Source organism: Cetorhinus maximus, chromosome 24 (assembly GCF_964194155.1).
Source record: "Cetorhinus maximus chromosome 24, sCetMax3.hap1.1, whole genome shotgun sequence".
NCBI classification, from domain to species: Eukaryota; Metazoa; Chordata; class Chondrichthyes; order Lamniformes; family Cetorhinidae; genus Cetorhinus; species Cetorhinus maximus.
The window spans coordinates 21,183,862-21,201,085 of NC_135902.1; the positions used below are offsets into that span (position 1 = coordinate 21,183,862).

A 17,224-nucleotide genomic window follows, 5' to 3' on the forward strand; every position below is an offset into this window, starting at 1 on the left:
GCTTCAAGTGGTTATATGCCCCATCCATGCTACCTTATGCCCTCTACCCACCCTCATGGCCTCTCATACTCTCCATGAAACCTATGGCCCTCCACTCACCCCCATGCTCTTCATACCTTCCATGCCAACCTATGCACCTCTACTCACCCCCCATGGCCCCTCATATTCTCCATGCCAACCTATGCCTCCACTCTACCCTGGCCTTTGAAATGGGACTATGAATTCCAAAGTTTGTTTTTATAAGGGATTTAGCTCTTGAATGAAATGTTTGTTTTTTATAAGGGTTATGTATTTGAAGGATTGTAAATGTAGTGAATGGGTTTTTATGAATGAGGGTTTTTTTTAAAGATAAAATCTGCAATAGACACTTAGAACTTTTATTTTATTTAATCTCAGCGTAGTTCCTGAGGTCTGCCCATGGTGAATACAGGGTGAGTGGACATGGTAGGTGTAAGGGCAAAGGGTGGTGGGTGGGGAGTCATGAGTTGACATAGGGACTATAAAGGGCATAGGGGAGAGTAGAGGGGGCATAGGTTGGCATGGAGGGGCCATGGGAGGGGGTGAGTGGAGGGGCATAGGTTGCATGGAGGGTATGAGATGCCATGGGGATGGGTAGAGGGCATGAGGTGGCATGGATGGGGCATGGGGCATGTGAATGGTGGGTCAGGGGGTATGAGGTATGAGGTTTAAAACTTAACCATCTTAAAATGCCTAGCAGTTAAAAGCACAGTAAACAGTATGGCTGAACACAGATTATTCAAATGAGCAAGCAGCACAAAGTTGGCATGCTACCTGCATCACAATCGACAGGCGTAGATTAATTGTGCATTATGATCCCCAGGCCTGCTTTAGAGAGCTATCCAATTTCGCTGCTCCAATACATTAAAGGCTGTAAAAAAAACTGATTGAATTCTAGGTTTTTCACAAGATATAGAATATAAAAGCAAAGACAAAATGAGAAGCCTAAATAAAGCATTAATTAAGTACTGTGTGCAGTATTGGATTCTACATTACACAAATGATTTTGAGATTTTAGAGAGACAGTACAACACAAATTGACCAGGAATCCCTCCGCTCCGAGCAAATGCAAATACAAAGAAAGAACTAAAAACTTGAAGCATTTTTTATTAGAACAAGATTATTGGACAATGTGTCAGAAGTTTTTAAAATCATGAACTGTTTGAGACAGGGGAGGTAGAAGCAGACTGTTTCCAGAAATCGAGTGGTCAAGATTGAGAGGGCAAAAATTTAAATGTCAGAGATTTAGAACAGAGGACAGGAGAAACTTCTTCACACAGAGAGAGCTGTGAGGCTTGAAATTGACTTGCAGTTTGGTGTTTGAGGTAAAAACTGTCAATTTTCAAGATTAGATTGCATAGGTAGATTTGTTTAATTTTATTTGTTCGTCCATGGGATATTGGTAGTGCTGGCCAGGACACTATTTATTGCCCATCCTTAATTGTCCTTGAGAAGATGGTGGTGAGCTGCCTTCTTGAATCGCTGCAGTCCATATGGGTGCAGGTACACTCACAATGATGTTAGGAAGGGAATTCCAGGATTCCGACCCAGTGAAGTGAAAGAACTGCGATACATTTCCAAATCAGGATGGTGTGTGACTTGGATGGTGTTCCCATGCGTCTGCTGCCTGTGTTCTTCATGGTGGTAGAGGTTGCAGGTTTGGAAGGTGCTGTCGAGGAAGTCTTGGTGAATTGCTGCACTACATCTTGTAGAGGGCGTACACACTGCTGCTACTAGGTGGTGGTTGGGGTGCTGATCAAGTAGATGATCAATGGTCATAGAGTTATAGAGTCATGGAGGTCTACAGCACAGAAAAAGACCCTTTTTCAAGTTTGCGCTGGTCAAACAAGTACCTAACTATTCTAATCCCATTTTCCAACACTAGGCCCAGAGCCTTGTACGCCATGGCATCGCAAGTGCACATCCAAACACTTCTTAAATGTTATGAGGGTTTCTGCCTCTACCACCCTTTCAGGCAATGAGTTCCAGATTCCCACCACCCTCTGGGTGAAAAAATTCTTCCTCACATCCCCTCTAAGCCTCCTGCCACTTACCTTAAATCTGTACCCCCTGGTTATTGATCCCCCCACCAAGGGGAAAAGTTGCTTCCTATCTACCCTATCTATGCCCCTCATAATTTTATACACCTCAATCATGTCCCCCCTCAAACTCCTCTGCTCCAGGGAAAATAACCCCAGTCTATCCAATCTCTCCTCATAACTAAAACTCTCCAGCCCAGGCAACATCCTGGTAAATCTCCTCTGCACACTCTCTAGTGCAATCACATCCTTCCTATAATGCGGATTCCAGAACTGCACGCAATACTCTAGCTGTGGCCTAACCAGCGTTTTATACAGTTCCAGCATAACCTCCCTGCTCTTATATTCTATGCCTCGGTTAATAAAGGCAAGTATCCCATATGCCACCTTATTTACCTGTCCCGCTATCTTAAGGGATCGGTGGACGTGCACACCAAGGTCCCTCTGATCCTCGGTACTTCCCAGGGTCCGACCATTCATCGTGTATTCCCATGCCTTGTTTGGCCTGCCCAAATGCATCATCTCACACTTATCCGGATTAAATTCCACTTGTCATTGATCAGCCCATCTGACTAGCCCATCTATATCCTCCTGTAATCTAAGACTATCCTCCTCACTATTTACCATCCAACCAATTTTCATGTCATCCGCGAACTTACTGATCAACCCTCCTACATTTAAGTCTAAATTGTTTATATATACCACAAACAGCAAGGGACCCAACATCGATCCCTGTGGAATCCCACTGGACACAGGCATCCAGTCACAAAAACACCCCTCGACCATCACCCTCTGCTTCCTGCCAGTCAGCCAATTCTGAATCCAATTTGCCAAATTGCCTTGGATCCCATGGGCTCTTAACAGTCTCCCATGCAGGATCTTATCAAAAGCCTTGCTGAAGTCCAAGTAGACTACGGCAAATGCATTGCCCTCATCTACACACCTGGTCACCTCTTCGAAAAATTCAATCAAATTGGTCGGACATGACCTCCCCTTAACAAAACCATGCTGACTGTCCTTGATTAATCCCTGCCTTTCCAAGTGTAGATTAATTCTGTCCCTCAGAATTGCTCCCAATAGTTTTCCCACCACTGAGGTTAGACTGACTGGCATGTAGTTCCCTAGTTTATCCCTACCTTTCTTCTTGAATAACGGTACCACATTGGCTGTCCTCCAGTCCTCTGGTGTCTCTCCTGTGGCCAGAGAGGTATTGAAAATTATTGCCAGCGCCCCTGCTATCTCCTCCCTTGCCTCACTCAACAGCCTGGGATACATTTCATCTGGGCCTGGAGATTTATCTAATTTTAAGCCTGCCAGACCACTTAGAACCTCCTCCCTTTCTATGCTCATTTCTTAAATTATATCACAGTCCTGCTGCCTGATTTCCATACCCACGTCATCCCCCTCACTTGTGAACACCGACACAAAGTATTCATTTAGAACCCTATCTATGTCTTCCGGCCCCACACACAAATTATCACTATGGTCCTTAATCGGCCCTACTCTTTCCCTAGTTATTCTCTTACTTTTAAGTACTTGTAAAATAACTTTGGATTTTCCTTTATTTTACCTGCCAATGTTTCTTCATACTCCCTTTTTTGCTCCTAATTTCCTTTTTAAGTTCCCCCCTACACATACTATATTCCTCTAGGGCTTCCGCTGTTTTGAGCTCTCGGTATCTACCATAAGCTTCCCTTTTTCTCTTTACCCAATCCTGTTTATCCCTCGACATACAGGGTTCCCTGGTTTTGTTGGTCCCACCCTTTGTCTTTACTGGAATATGTTGGCCCTGTACTCTTCTTGTTTCCTTCTTGAATGAGTCCCACTGCTCTGACGCAGATTTACCTAAAAGTAGCTGCTCCCAGTCCACTCTGGCCAAATCATATCTGATCTTATTAAAATCGGCCTTCCCCCAATTTAGAACCCTGATTTCCAGCCCATCCTTGTCCTCTTCCATAACAACCTTGAATCTAACGAAGTTATGATCACCATCTGCAAAATGCTCCCCCATTGATACCTCTACCACTTGCCCGGCTTCATTCCCTAAAATTAAGTCCAGGATTGCCCCCTCTCTTGTAGGACCTTCTACATACTGGCTTAAAAAGTTCTCCTGGGTGCATTTTAAGAATTCCGCTCCCTCTAAACCCATCACACTATGTCTAACCCGGTTAATGTTGGGGAAGTTGAAATCCCCCACTATTACTACCCTATTGTTTGTACACCTCTCTGAAATTTGCCTATATTATCTGCTCTTCTATTTTGCTCTGACTGTTTGGGGGCCTATAGTACACTCCCAGCAATGTGATTGCTCCTTTTTTGTTTTTAAGTTCTGCCCATATGTCTTCATTTGAGGAACTTTCTAAGATGTCATCCCTCCTTACTGCTGTAATTGATTCCTTGATCAATATTGCAATACCCCCTCCTCTTTTACTTCCTTCCCTGTCTTGCCTGAAGACCCTATATCCTGGAATATTGAGCTGCCAATCCTGCCCCTCTCAACCATATCTCTGTGACAGCAATAACATCAAACTTCCATGTGTTAATTTGTGTAGAGCATCTCAAGTGTTGTTGGAGCTGCACTCATCCAGGCAAGTGAAGAGTATTCCATCACACTCTTGACTTGTGCCTTAAAAATGGTGGACAGGCTTTGGAGAGCTGGGAGGCGAGTCACTTGGCACAGAATTCCCAGCCTCTGGCCTGCTCTTGTAGCCATAGTATTTATATGGCTAGTCCAGTTCAGTTTCTGGTCAATGGTAACTGTCAGTATGTTAATGATGGGGGATTTAATGATTGTGATGACATTGAATGTCAAGGAGAGATGGGTAGATTCCCTCTTATTGGAGATTGCCTGGCACGTGTATGTCATGAATCTTACTTGCAGCTTATTAGCATTAGCCTGGATATTTTCCAGGGTTTGTTGCAAGTGGGCATGGACTGTTGCAGAACCTGATGAAGCAGCTGAAGATGGTTGGGCCTAGGACACTACCCCAAGGAACTCCTGCAGTGATATCCTGGGGTTGAGATGACTGACCTCCAACAATCACAACCATCTTCCTTTCTGCTAGGTATGACTTCAACTAGTGGATAGTTTTCCCTCTGATCCCATTGAGTTCAGTATTGTTCGGGCTCCTTGATGCCACAGACAGTTAAATGCTGCTTTGATTAAGGGCAGTCACTCTCATCTCACTTCTGGAATTCAGCTCCTTTGGAGGAAGGAAAGGGAAATCCCACTGCCCCCCTCTAGCTCCATGCGCTGCCCATCTTTTCCCCCACCCCCGTTGCCTATGCCCCACCCACCCACCGTATCCCTGCATGCCCATTTTCAGGAACAATCGTATTTCTGGGTAGCTGAAGTGGTGCGTTCACAAAAGGACCTTCCAACAGGAGCCATTAGATGGTGAAAAGAAGCAGGATTTGTCCAGGTGCTGAATTTTTCTTGCTTTGAAAGCAAGACCTGTGAACATTTTGCAGCATTACAGTCTGACTAGATGTTCAGAAGCTGACTCTGGTGTTACTCTGTTTCATGCAGTTAAACCTGTTGTATGAAGAAGCCCTGTACACCTTTGTTCATCGCAGTGGTAAGCCTTCAGCGTCCCACAGCACAGACAAGAATGAGCTCCTTCATTACCTGAAGAATGTGAGTAAACTAACTGAACACATCTCTCTTCCTCAACAGATAGCTATTCAAATACATTAATGTGCGGTTCCCTATGGCTCCAGTGGGTAAAAAGAAAGACTTGCATTGATAAAGTGTTTTTCACAACCTCAGGACGTTCATGGCACTTTATGGCTAATTGTAGGAAATATGGCAGCCAATTTTCACACAGCGAGATCCCACAAACAGCAATTCGATAAATGACCAGATGTTTTTGTGATGTTGACTGAGGGATGTAGAGACGTGTCTTTATTGCTGCCCCAAGATTTTCTGGGCTGAGGGTTGAAGGAGTAAGAGAACTGAGCACTGACCTGCAACTGACAAGGAAGCAGGCCAGTCAGAGCCTATGAAATAAGGTGAGAAGGCGTGATCGTGGCCTGGTACTCCACGATCCAGCCACACCACCTGTTACACCGCTGACCTTATTTAAGGCCAATTGGGACTTCACCCCCTTAGCGAGGCCCCATAGAACCTGCCAGGGAAGGCAATGATTCAGCATATCTTGGCTGCAGTCTAATTTGTGGCCCAATGGTTGCACTCCCATGGGACCTATGGTCCCCAGAACCCCAGAGAAAATGAATTTCACAGATTCTGTGTTCACTACAACTGTTGATAATCTTTAAATTCATCAGTGCTGTAAACTGTGCTTTGTGTATGTAGGATCCTATGCTGAAAAGTACTACGTATTATAGAATTACACTAAAATCTTTGTTATCTGGAATACTGTAGGAATGGGTGGTGTAGGGTAAACAAGAATGCCAGTTAATGGGGAGTTACATTATTTCGTACACAAGACAAGATGCAGCATATCTTTGTTCAGGCACAATAACCAAAATTGACCCAATAATTTAATATTTTCAGTGTAAAGCCTAAGAACAACTTCTGCAGATTTACAATCTCTTGTTATTAGTATAGTTTTTTTAAAAGAATGCATTATCTGAATACTGAAAGTGATTGGTTTTTAAAAAAATCAAACTGTCAGAAATTCCGGTTACTAGAGAATTCCGGTTGATAGACACAAAGTTTACCAAATATGGATTTCAAGGCGCAGAAACAGGCCATTCATAATTAATGCTGGGTACACATGCAGTTTATGCTCTGATCTGCTCATGTCCTGCTGCACTTTCAGTGCAACCTCTTGTCTTCAGATGTCATAAGGACTGAATGTCATATTCAAACTGATTATGCAGTTTCCAGAATGAAAAGCCTGCACATTAAGTAAGCAAACAATCATTAGGGAAATGCAAAGTAATTTCTAGTGTCTCATCCGGACTCTTGAACTGTGAACACTGACAGAATGAGCTTTCCCACAATAACCTGTCTGACAGTTTCTTGCCCCTCTCTTTCTAGGCTTTCCAGATGGACCAAGAAGAACACAAAGTTATACTGGAGCAGGTCAAACAGCTGAAAGTGAGCGGAACAGCCTCAAAAACTCTATTTATGGGCATAATTACAGTTTAGGGTTTGTTTGCTGTAACATTTATCACTACTTCTTAAAAGGGCACTTTGTAAGGTATGTGAAATACAAAGTGGGAAAGGTAATAGGAAGTTGTTATGGTGAGAGGTACACAGGATAGCAGACTGAGTAAGTCAGAGGTATAGAGTATACCAGAACATTTACATGGCGGATGTGAGATTGTTATAGTGTGGAATGGGGAAATTATTACAGTGAGAAGATGTAAGAGAGTGATATTGATGGATGTGGGGTACTTCGTAGAGGAATACAGTGACGGATATGGGATATTGAAGACAAAGTCACAATGAGGGGTTTGGGCATTCCAAATGTTTTCATAAACTGTTACAATTTTGGGCAAGGTCTATTATAATTTGAAAGTTATTCTGCTGTGGCAATTATATTGAGGTTCCTCTTGGTTTCTCTGTGCCTCTTCCATAGCCACCCACTGTCTTCCTGAAGATAATAGTAAAGGAAGCCCAAGGAATTCTGGCCAAAGATGCAAATGGTAAGTATGTCTGTTTGCTTCATGTGGGCAGCAAAAGAGCAAGACCTGTTATAGTCTTCAGGCTAAAGAGAATTAATTAGATAATGCATCACCCTCCAAGGTAACTGTATTTCTCCTAAGAAGAGTTATAGGGCTGTCCTGTTGGCATATGATATGCACCATGTTATACAGGTCAGTAAGAAGCAAGTGGCAGCAACATGAGTCAAATCCCATTCAGGCAAAGTTTGGGCTGGACATGGGACTCAAGATTACCCTTAATGGATAGAGTCTCCGCTTTGGGTTCAATTTGTGATTCTAGCACAAATCGTGCCCAAAATTGCGCAAGTTTTGAAAAGTGTTTTTTCTTTAAGCTTCTGCTCAAACCTATTTGCTTTTGCCAATTGCAATATCTGCCATGAATCAGCACAGTTAAAGAACACTTTAAAACAGTTTATTTTTGAAAACTTTCTTTAAAAAATATTCCTTGATATATTTATACCAAAGAATAAGCATTTAAAATCAGTATCAATTCATCATCTTTGAGTAACCTGATTTTAAGTGACTGAAAATGCCTTTCAAAAAAATAAACAAAACTATTTTCTAGTTATATTGGAGTACTGTAGTCAGTTCCTTAATAATTATTTTATAAATTCATTTAATAATTTTCTAAGCATATCTGTTAGTGTCCTATTCCCTCAATTTTGGAAGCTTCCTCAAAGGTTCACAAAGGACATAATTAACAGAAACTCCCAATGGTGATTAATTCACCCTGAGGCTGTAGCCGGTTTTGTGGACAGGATCTGTTGCTAGCGCTGCTTTTAAAACTAATGCAAAAGATCGCTGAAACTTGATTTGCACCAATTGCAATTTACACTTAAAACTCCATGATCCACTGCACCAGTTACACTGATATTGGGCAAAACATGGCAAAAAAAAGCACAAACAAACGGAAACTCCAGCTCCGTGTGTTATGCTCTTGTGCTTGTCTTTTGTGTGTTGTCCTTCAAGGTGCTCTCCTAGTTGAAGATGTAAGTGTACTTTCAAAAGTTGTGCTTTCTGTCACATGACAACATGCCACAGAACTGACACTGGCATGAGTGTCAACTAGTCATCCCAGTGCTACTGCAGTCATGTCACTTCTGGAGGACATCTTGCTATGATGCTCATTGGCCTTTTTAAACATAGAACAGTGGACAATCTTGAGGAGTCAGAATCCCTCCCTCATGGTGGCCTGTGACCATTCTCTAAGCAAGCTGAAGTCATCCATGACTACAAAACCTCAATGAGCAACAGCGTGAGCATTCAGTAACTGAGATATCTGCCACAGATAACACTAGGGTTACCATGTTCTCACACAGGCAAGCAACAGGTCAACCTCACTATCCCTTCTTCCATGTTGTCTATGGACATCTGTAAGATTATCTGTAAGAGCTGTAAGATTATGCTGTAAGAGTCTTCTAACAGCATCCACTGTAAAGCATTCGACCTGTTGCCTCAGACAGCCTAGGAGGCACACCCTTGAATTTTGAATCCTGTTTCAGCCTTTAAACCTCCTGTCAAGTCTCCAATGGAAGGGAGAATTGGGGAGGTGTATAATGGGCAGCTGATCCAATATTGTTCATTCTACGTGATTCCCCCAAAGGGTGAAATTATCCCCTTGATTTCAACTCAAGGAGATGTGGGTCAGGGGATCAACACTGAGGATGTTGTATTCGGACAAACAAGAGAAGAACATTTTTAGAGGATCGCTGATAAAACAGAAAGATAAGGTAGAGAGTGACAGAGAGAAAGCTGTTGGTGGCTACAGTGAAGGCAGCCACCAACAGCTAACTGGGAAATACCCTGGCAAATGGAGTGGGGTTAAAATCAGGTGGATTTTACTATGGGCAGGCGATCCCCTCTAAAGGTGATACAGGTAAACATTGGTCCCACCTGCCAAAATGACAAGCCTTTTCAGGTATCCTGCCCAGGTATGTGAGGAAGGGCATGTATGAGATTGTAGGAGATCCTGGAGTGCAATCAGAGTTTTTTGACTGGGATTGCTCTGGTAAGCTTACCATGAATCAGGTTATACTCAACCTCTTCTAATTCAAATGTTCTCATCGAATCTCTTGTCTAGGTTTCAGTGACCCTTATTGTTTGCTGGGAGTGGTGGTTACTGAAGAACACCAAGAAGAAGAGGCCAACAGAACAGACAGTCCCCTGCCCAGGAGACGACAGAAAGCTATAGTGAAAGATTCAATCCCTCAAGATCAAATTCAAAGAACAGAAGTCAAGAAGCAGACCCTGAATCCCATTTGGAATGAAACGTTTCTCCTGTGAGTGTCAATATTGATACATTAAGTCACTGCAAGCTGCCCCAGTCTATCTCCCATGGTGTTGTACATGGGAGATTGGAGATTATACTCACTCTCTTCCCTATCCATTGTCATCATGTTGCTGGTTTTCTCTCACCTCTTGTGCTTCTTTCTTGTTTCTTCCACTTCTCTCTTTATTGCTTTTTATTTCTCTTCCTATCCTCTCTACTTTTCTGTCTTTGTTTTTCATTTCCTTCAGGCAGCAGTTGGTGGGTGGTGTGGTATCTTTGTTCAGTATTCCTAATGCTAGTCCATTCTTGTGTCAGCAGGCTTTTTGATTATACAGGGCATTTGATCCTGCCCTTACTCCCTCCCTCACATGCTCAGACTTGCCAGCTGTGTCACCGCACAGCAGTAGGCAGCTGGAACCCTGGCTGATTTTACCCCTCTCTGACATTAAGGGAGTTTCTCTTGCCACCCTGCCCTACCCACATCCTCCCCATCCACCCCCTCCCCACCCCACCCCCAACTTGGATAGAGTCAGACCTGGATGGACCCTAACAAGTATAGCAAAGTCAGTCAGATGGTGCTTCTACTCGTTGCTTCACCATGGGACAGACACAATCAGCAGAATCAACCAGTTAAAGAGGCTGTGGGAAAGATTCAGAGAATGGCAAAAAAATCAATCCAGGCTTTGGTTAATTGAGGCATGGATAGAGGATGAGTTAACTCTATTACGAAAAGACAAAAGTTCTATGTCAATGACAGTGAAATGTTTGCTGTAACCCAGCAGTGTTATCCATCGTACTGACCATATTGGTTATATTACTCCTTATTGATTGACTGGAAGATCCTGTCACTGGCCTCAATTCCAAGATCTGCCATTAATAATTACGGTCTCTTTCGTTACAGGAAAGTCAAAGATTTCCATCACACTGAACTGCACATGGACATGTGGTGGGTATTCTGAACCTGGAGCTACTGTACTAGGAATGTGTTGAGTGTATGTTAGCAGAAGGAGGTCCTTAGGATTAATATAGTTGAAAAATCACTGGACCAACAGAGAAGGCCATTCGATCCATTGTGAATGAGCCAGGCTTTTGCTAATCCCACTGTCCTGTGCTTTCTCTCCATAGTCCTGCCTCTATCCTAAACTAATTCCATTGCCTTATGCTTTTCCCATCATCCTGTATCAATCCCGAACTAATCCCACTGACCCACTCTCTCCCCATAGCCATGCATCAATCTCAAACTAATCATGTGGAGAAAACTATTGACAAGGACTTGATGGCTGATGGCCTGTTAGTGTACCATAACCTTCTGTATTAATGGATCATTGAATATAAAATGGTAGTAATGCACGACTGTGAGGCTCCTCATCCATATCCGATGGGTTTGTGAGGTCATTGATGGGAAGATAAAGACACCATTTAATCAGTCAGCTGATACTGCCGGCACCTTTGTAGTCAAATGGTGATATTGGTGTTAAATCATCACTTGCCGTTATCCTCACTAGGACCTATTTTGTGTTGTTGAATAGCCATAGGTCACTTGGCCTGCTAATGTCTTGGCAGCAATAAGGTGGAACAGGAAAACTGATTATAGGGAAACTAACCAGAAGTAGAAAAATTAAAAATATGAATAACTTGTCTGTCGAGTTCAATTATTTAAATGGTGTTGTAGCAACGGTGCAGGGTATACGCTAGATTTAAACAAACCAATGATAGGGGAAGGCATTTAGGTAGAACATTACTACACTAGGGTTATCAGGACATTCCTGGAAACTGTGCATTGATGGTACAGTCCTCCTCTTAAGTAAACCTGTACATCAACAACTATAACAGCCTATACTTATATAAAACAAAAACAGAATTACCTGGAAAAACTCAGCAGGTCTGGCAGCATCGGTGGAGAAGAAATCAGTTGACGTTTCGAGTCCTCACGACCCTTCGGCAGAACTGAAGTATAGTTAGGAGAGAGGTGAAATATAAGCTGGTCTAAGGTGGGGGGGCGGGGGGAGGATCCTGTCGGAGAACAGAACAGTACTTCTTCAGGGAGGGCATTTCTTGAAGAGAGGTGGCAGTCAATTAAACACAGAGATAAAAACAAAAAGCTAAAAGCTACTGCGAATACTTTTAACATAATGAAACGTCCCAAGGCACTTTACAGAAGCATTATAAAATGCAGTATGACACTGAGCTATATAAGGAGGTATTAAGTCAGATGACCAAAAGCTTGGTCAACAAGGAAGGTATTAAAGAGTGTCTTAAGAGAGGAAGGTGAAGTAGAGAGGCAGAGAGTTTTCGGGAGGGAATTTGAGAGCTTGGGGCCTAGGCAACTGAAAGCATGGCCACCAATGATGCTGCAATTATAATTGGAAATTCACAGTAAGCCAGAATTAGAGGAGCGCAGATATCTCAAGAGGGTTGTGAGGTTGGAGGTGATTACAGAGATAGGGAGGCGTGAGGCAATAAGGGATTTGAAAACAAGGATGAGAATTTTAAAATCAAGATGTTGCTGGACCTGTCGCTAAAATTTTTGAGGCACCTTACCCTAGAGAGCCTTACTACTGTCTACCTCAAGCCTGCTCAATATATGTGTTGCGATTCCTACAGTTCCACGCTCTATAAGATTTGCCTTATTTCCAACCTCGTAAATAGGGCCTGAGCCATTTGCAAGCTTGATGCTGAAATAGGGTGCATCAAAGCCATCCTTTGGGATGATGGCTACCCTGATCAGATCATTGCTCATTGTATATTGCACAAACTCATAAATGGACCTAAGGCCGTCACGTCCGGTCCTGAAAAGTGCCCAGTAAGGGTAAGGTGTCTCAAACATTTGAGCCACAGGTGAAGCAAGCCATTGCACACTGTTACTTGCAGCAACATGAGTTTTATCCTCCACCAACATGATGCTGCCATCAAGCCAAAAAGACGCTCTGCCTATCACACAAATGAAGAATGTGGTATATGAATTTCAGTGCTGGCGTGATGCCAGGTATATAGGCTGTATGTCCCAATAATTGGTGGATCATATCAAATAGTACGTCCCTTCGGCTGTCCGCAACAGGCAAAATATCGTAAGGACCCAACAAGTCCGTGCTTGCTAAACTCAAAGCATAGTGTCCAGGATTGGACAACCCCTGCTAAACAACCCTGATTGTGCTAAGAATTACACTGAAAACCAATTTAAGATTAAAACAAAAAGCTAAAAGCTACTGCGGATGCTGGAAATCCAAAACAAAACAAAAACAGAATTACCTGGAAAAACTCAGCAAGTCTGGCAGCATCAGCGGAGAAGAAATCAGTTAACGTTTCGAGCCCTCGTGGCCCTTTGGCAGAACTGCAGCATAGTTTCAGCAAGGGAGAAATATAAATTGGTTTAAGGTGGGTGGGGGGGGTGCGAAGAGACACATTGAGGGTGTGGTGTGAGCAGATAATCAAAGGATGTCACAGACAAAAGAGTCAAAGAGGTGTTGAAGGTGGTGGTCTTTGTCTGAGAAAAGTGCTAATTAAGAATGGAAAACAGGATATTCAAAGTACAGCTCTAGTGGGGGTGGGGTGGAAAGACTAAAGGTTTTAGTTTTAGATTTAAAAATAATGGAAATAGGTGGGGAAAGAAGAATCTATATAAATTATTGAAAAAAAAGCGGGTGGGGGGGGAAAAAGAAACGGGGTGGGGATGGGGGGAGGGGGAGTTTAAGATCTAAAGTTGTTGAATTCAATATTCAGCCCAGAGGGCTGTAAAGTGCCTAGTCGGAAGATGAGGTGCTGTTCCTCCAGTTTGCGTTGGGCTTCACTGGAACAATGCAGCAAGCCAAGGACAGACATGTTGGCAAGAGAACAGGGTGGAGTGTTAAAATGGCAAGCGACAGGGAGGTTTGGGTCTTTCTTGCGGACAGACCGCAGGTGTTCCGCAAAACGGTCGCCCAGTTTGCGTTTGGTCTCTCCAATGTAGAGGAGGCCGCATTGGGAGCAACGAATGCAGTAGACTAAGTTAGGGGAAATGCAAGTGAAATGCTGCTTCACTTGAAAGGAGTGTTTGGGCCCTTGGACGGTGAGGAGAGAGGAAGTGAAGGGGCAGGTGTTGCATCTTCTGCGTGGGCATGGGGAGGTGCCATAAGTGGGGGTTAAGGAGTAGGGGGTGATGGAGGAGTGGACCAGGGTGTCCCGGAGGGAACGATCCCTACGGAATGCCGTCAAGGGGGGTGAAGGGAAGATGTGTTTGGTGGTGGCATCATGCTGGAGTTGGCGGAAATGGCGGAGGATGATCCTTTGAATGCGGAGGCTGGTGGGGTGATAAGTGAGGACAAGGGGGACCCTATCATGTTTCTGGGAAGGAGGAGAAGGCGTGAGGGAGGATGCGCGGGATATGGGCCGGACAGGGTTGAGGGCCCTGTCAACGACCGTGGATGGAAAACCTCGGTTAAGGAAGAAGGAGGACATGTCAGAGGAGCTATTTTTGAAGGTAGCGTCATCAGAACAGATGCGACGGAGGCGAAGGAACTGAGAGAATGGGATGGAGTCTTTACAGGAAGCGGGGTGTGAGGAGCTGTAGTCGAGGTAGCTGTGGGAGTCGGTAGGCTTGTAATGGATATTGGTGGACAGTCTATCATCAGAAATTGAGACAGAGAGGTCAAGGAAGGGAAGAGAAGTGTCAGAGATGGACCATGTGAAGATGATGGAGGGGTGGAGATTGGAAGCAAAATTAATAAATTTTTCCAGGTCCCGACGAGAGCATGAAGCAGCACCGAAGTAATCATCGATGTAGCGGAGAAAGAGTTGTGGGAGGGGGCCGGAGTAGGACTGGAACAAGGAATGTTCCACATACCCCATAAAGAGACAGGCATAGCTGGGGCCCATGCGGGTACCCATAGCCACACCTTTTATTTGGAGGAAGTGAGAGGAGTTAAAGGAGAAGTTGTTCAGTGTGAGAACAAGTTCAGCCAGACGGAGGAGAGTAGTGGTGGATGGGGATTGTTCGGGCCTCTGTTCAAGGAAGAAGCTAAGGGCCCTTAGACCATCCTGGTGGGGGATGGAGGTGTAGAGGGATTGGACATCCATGGTGAAGAGGAAGCGGTTGGGGCCAGGGAACTGGAAATTGTTGATGTGACGTAAGGTGTCAGAGGAATCACGGATGTAGGTGGGAAGGGACTGGACAAGGGGAGAGAGAAGGGAGTCAAGATAACGAGAAATGAGTTCCGTGGGGCAGGAACAGGCTGACACGATGGGTCTGCCAGGACAGTTCTGTTTGTGGATTTTGGGTAGGAGGTAGAAGCGGGCCGTCCGAGGTTGGGCGACTATCAAGTTGGAAGCTGTGGGAGGAAGATCTCCAGAGGAGATGAGGTCAGTGACAGTCCTGGAAACAATGGCTTGATGTTCTGCGGTGGGGTCATGGTCCAGGGAGAGGTGGGAGGAAACCTTGTCCCCTTGTCCAGTCCCTTCCCACCTACATCCGTGATTCCTCTGACACCTTACGTCACATCAACAATTTCCAGTTCCCTGGCCCCAACCGCTTCCTCTTCACCATGGATGTCCAATCCCTCTACACCTCCATCCCCCACCAGGATGGTCTGAGGGCCCTTAGCTTCTTCCTTGAACAGAGGCCCCAACAATCCCCATCCACCACTACTCTCCTCCGTCTGGCTGAACTTGTTCTCACACTGAACAATTTCTCCTTTAACTCCTCTCACTTCCTCCAAATAAAAGGTGTGGCTATGGGTACCCGCATGGGCCCCAGCTATGCCTGTCTCTTTATGGGGTATGTGGAACATTCCTTGTTCCAGTCCTACTCCGGCCCCCTCCCACAACTCTTTCTCCGCTACATCGATGATTACTTCGGTGCTGCTTCATGCTCTCGTCGGGACCTGGAAAAATTTATTAATTTTGCTTCCAATCTCCACCCCTCCATCATCTTCACATGGTCCATCTCTGACACTTCTCTTCCCTTCCTTGACCTCTCTGTCTCAATTTCTGATGATAGACTGTCCACCAATATCCATTACAAGCCTACCGACTCCCACAGCTACCTCGACTACAGCTCCTCACACCCCGCTTCCTGTAAAGACTCCATCCCATTCTCTCAGTTCCTTCGCCTCCGTCGCATCTGTTCTGATGATGCTACCTTCAAAAACAGCTCCTCTGACATGTCCTCCTTCTTCCTTAACCGAGGTTTTCCATCCACGGTCGTTGACAGGGCCCTCAACCCTGTCCGGCCCATATCCCGCGCATCCTCCCTCACGCCTTCTCCTCCTTCCCAGAAACATGATAGGGTCCCCCTTGTCCTCACTTATCACCCCACCAGCCTCCGCATTCAAAGGATCATCCTCCGCCATTTCCGCCAACTCCAGCATGATGCCACCACCAAACACATCTTCCCTTCACCCCCCTTGACGGCATTCCGTAGGGATCGTTCCCTCCGGGACACCCTGGTCCACTCCTCCATCACCCCCTACTCCTTAACCCCCACTTATGGCACCTCCCCATGCCCACGCAGAAGATGCAACACCTGCCCCTTCACTTCCTCTCTCCTCACCGTCCAAGGGCCCAAACACTCCTTTCAAGTGAAGCAGCATTTCACTTGCATTTCCCCTAACTTAGTCTACTGCATTCGTTGCTCCCAATGCGGCCTCCTCTACATTGAAGAGACCAAACGCAAACTGGGCGACCGTTTTGCGGAACACCTGCGGTCTGTCCGCAAGAAAGACCCAAACCTCCCTGTCGCTTGCCATTTTAACACTCCACCCTGTTCTCTTGCCAACATGTCTGTCCTTGGCTTGCTGCATTGTTCCAGTGAAGCCCAACGCAAACTGGAGGAACAGCACCTCATCTTCCGACTAGGCACTTTACAGCCCTCTGGGCTGAATATTGAATTCAACAACTTTAGATCTTAAACTCCCCCTCCCCCCATCCCCACCCCGTTTCTTTTTCCCCCCCCACCCGCTTTTTTTTCAATAATTTATATAGATTCTTCTTTCCCCACCTATTTCCATTATTTTTAAATCTAAAACTAAAACCTTTAGTCTTTCCACCCCACCCCCACTAGAGCTGTACTTTGAATATCCTGTTTTCCATTCTTAATTAGCACTTTTCTCAGACAAAGACCACCACCTTCAACACCTCTTTGACCCTTTTGTCTGTGACATCCTTTGATTATCTGCTCACACCACACCCTCAATGTGTCTCTTCGCCCCCCCCCCCCCCTCCCCCAACCCACCTTAAACCAATTTATATTTCTCCCTTGCTGAAACTATGCTGCAGTTCTGCCGAAGGGCCA

General features: G+C 44.9%; 1 protein-coding gene across 3 annotated transcripts in view; it reads left to right on the forward strand.

The window, feature by feature from the left end:
- The window catches only part of unc13d (unc-13 homolog D (C. elegans)), a 154,842-nt gene that overhangs the window by 45,205 nt on the left and 92,413 nt on the right, over positions 1-17,224 (forward strand). For all 3 annotated transcript variants that reach the window (XM_078570834.1, XM_078570836.1, XM_078570835.1), the window contains 5 exons: positions 5,587-5,694; positions 7,063-7,122; positions 7,607-7,673; positions 9,772-9,970; positions 10,862-10,906. In XM_078570834.1, coding sequence (XP_078426960.1) covers positions 5,587-5,694; positions 7,063-7,122; positions 7,607-7,673; positions 9,772-9,970; positions 10,862-10,906 — 479 coding nt within the window. The remainder of the gene's footprint in view (positions 1-5,586; positions 5,695-7,062; positions 7,123-7,606; positions 7,674-9,771; positions 9,971-10,861; positions 10,907-17,224) is intronic.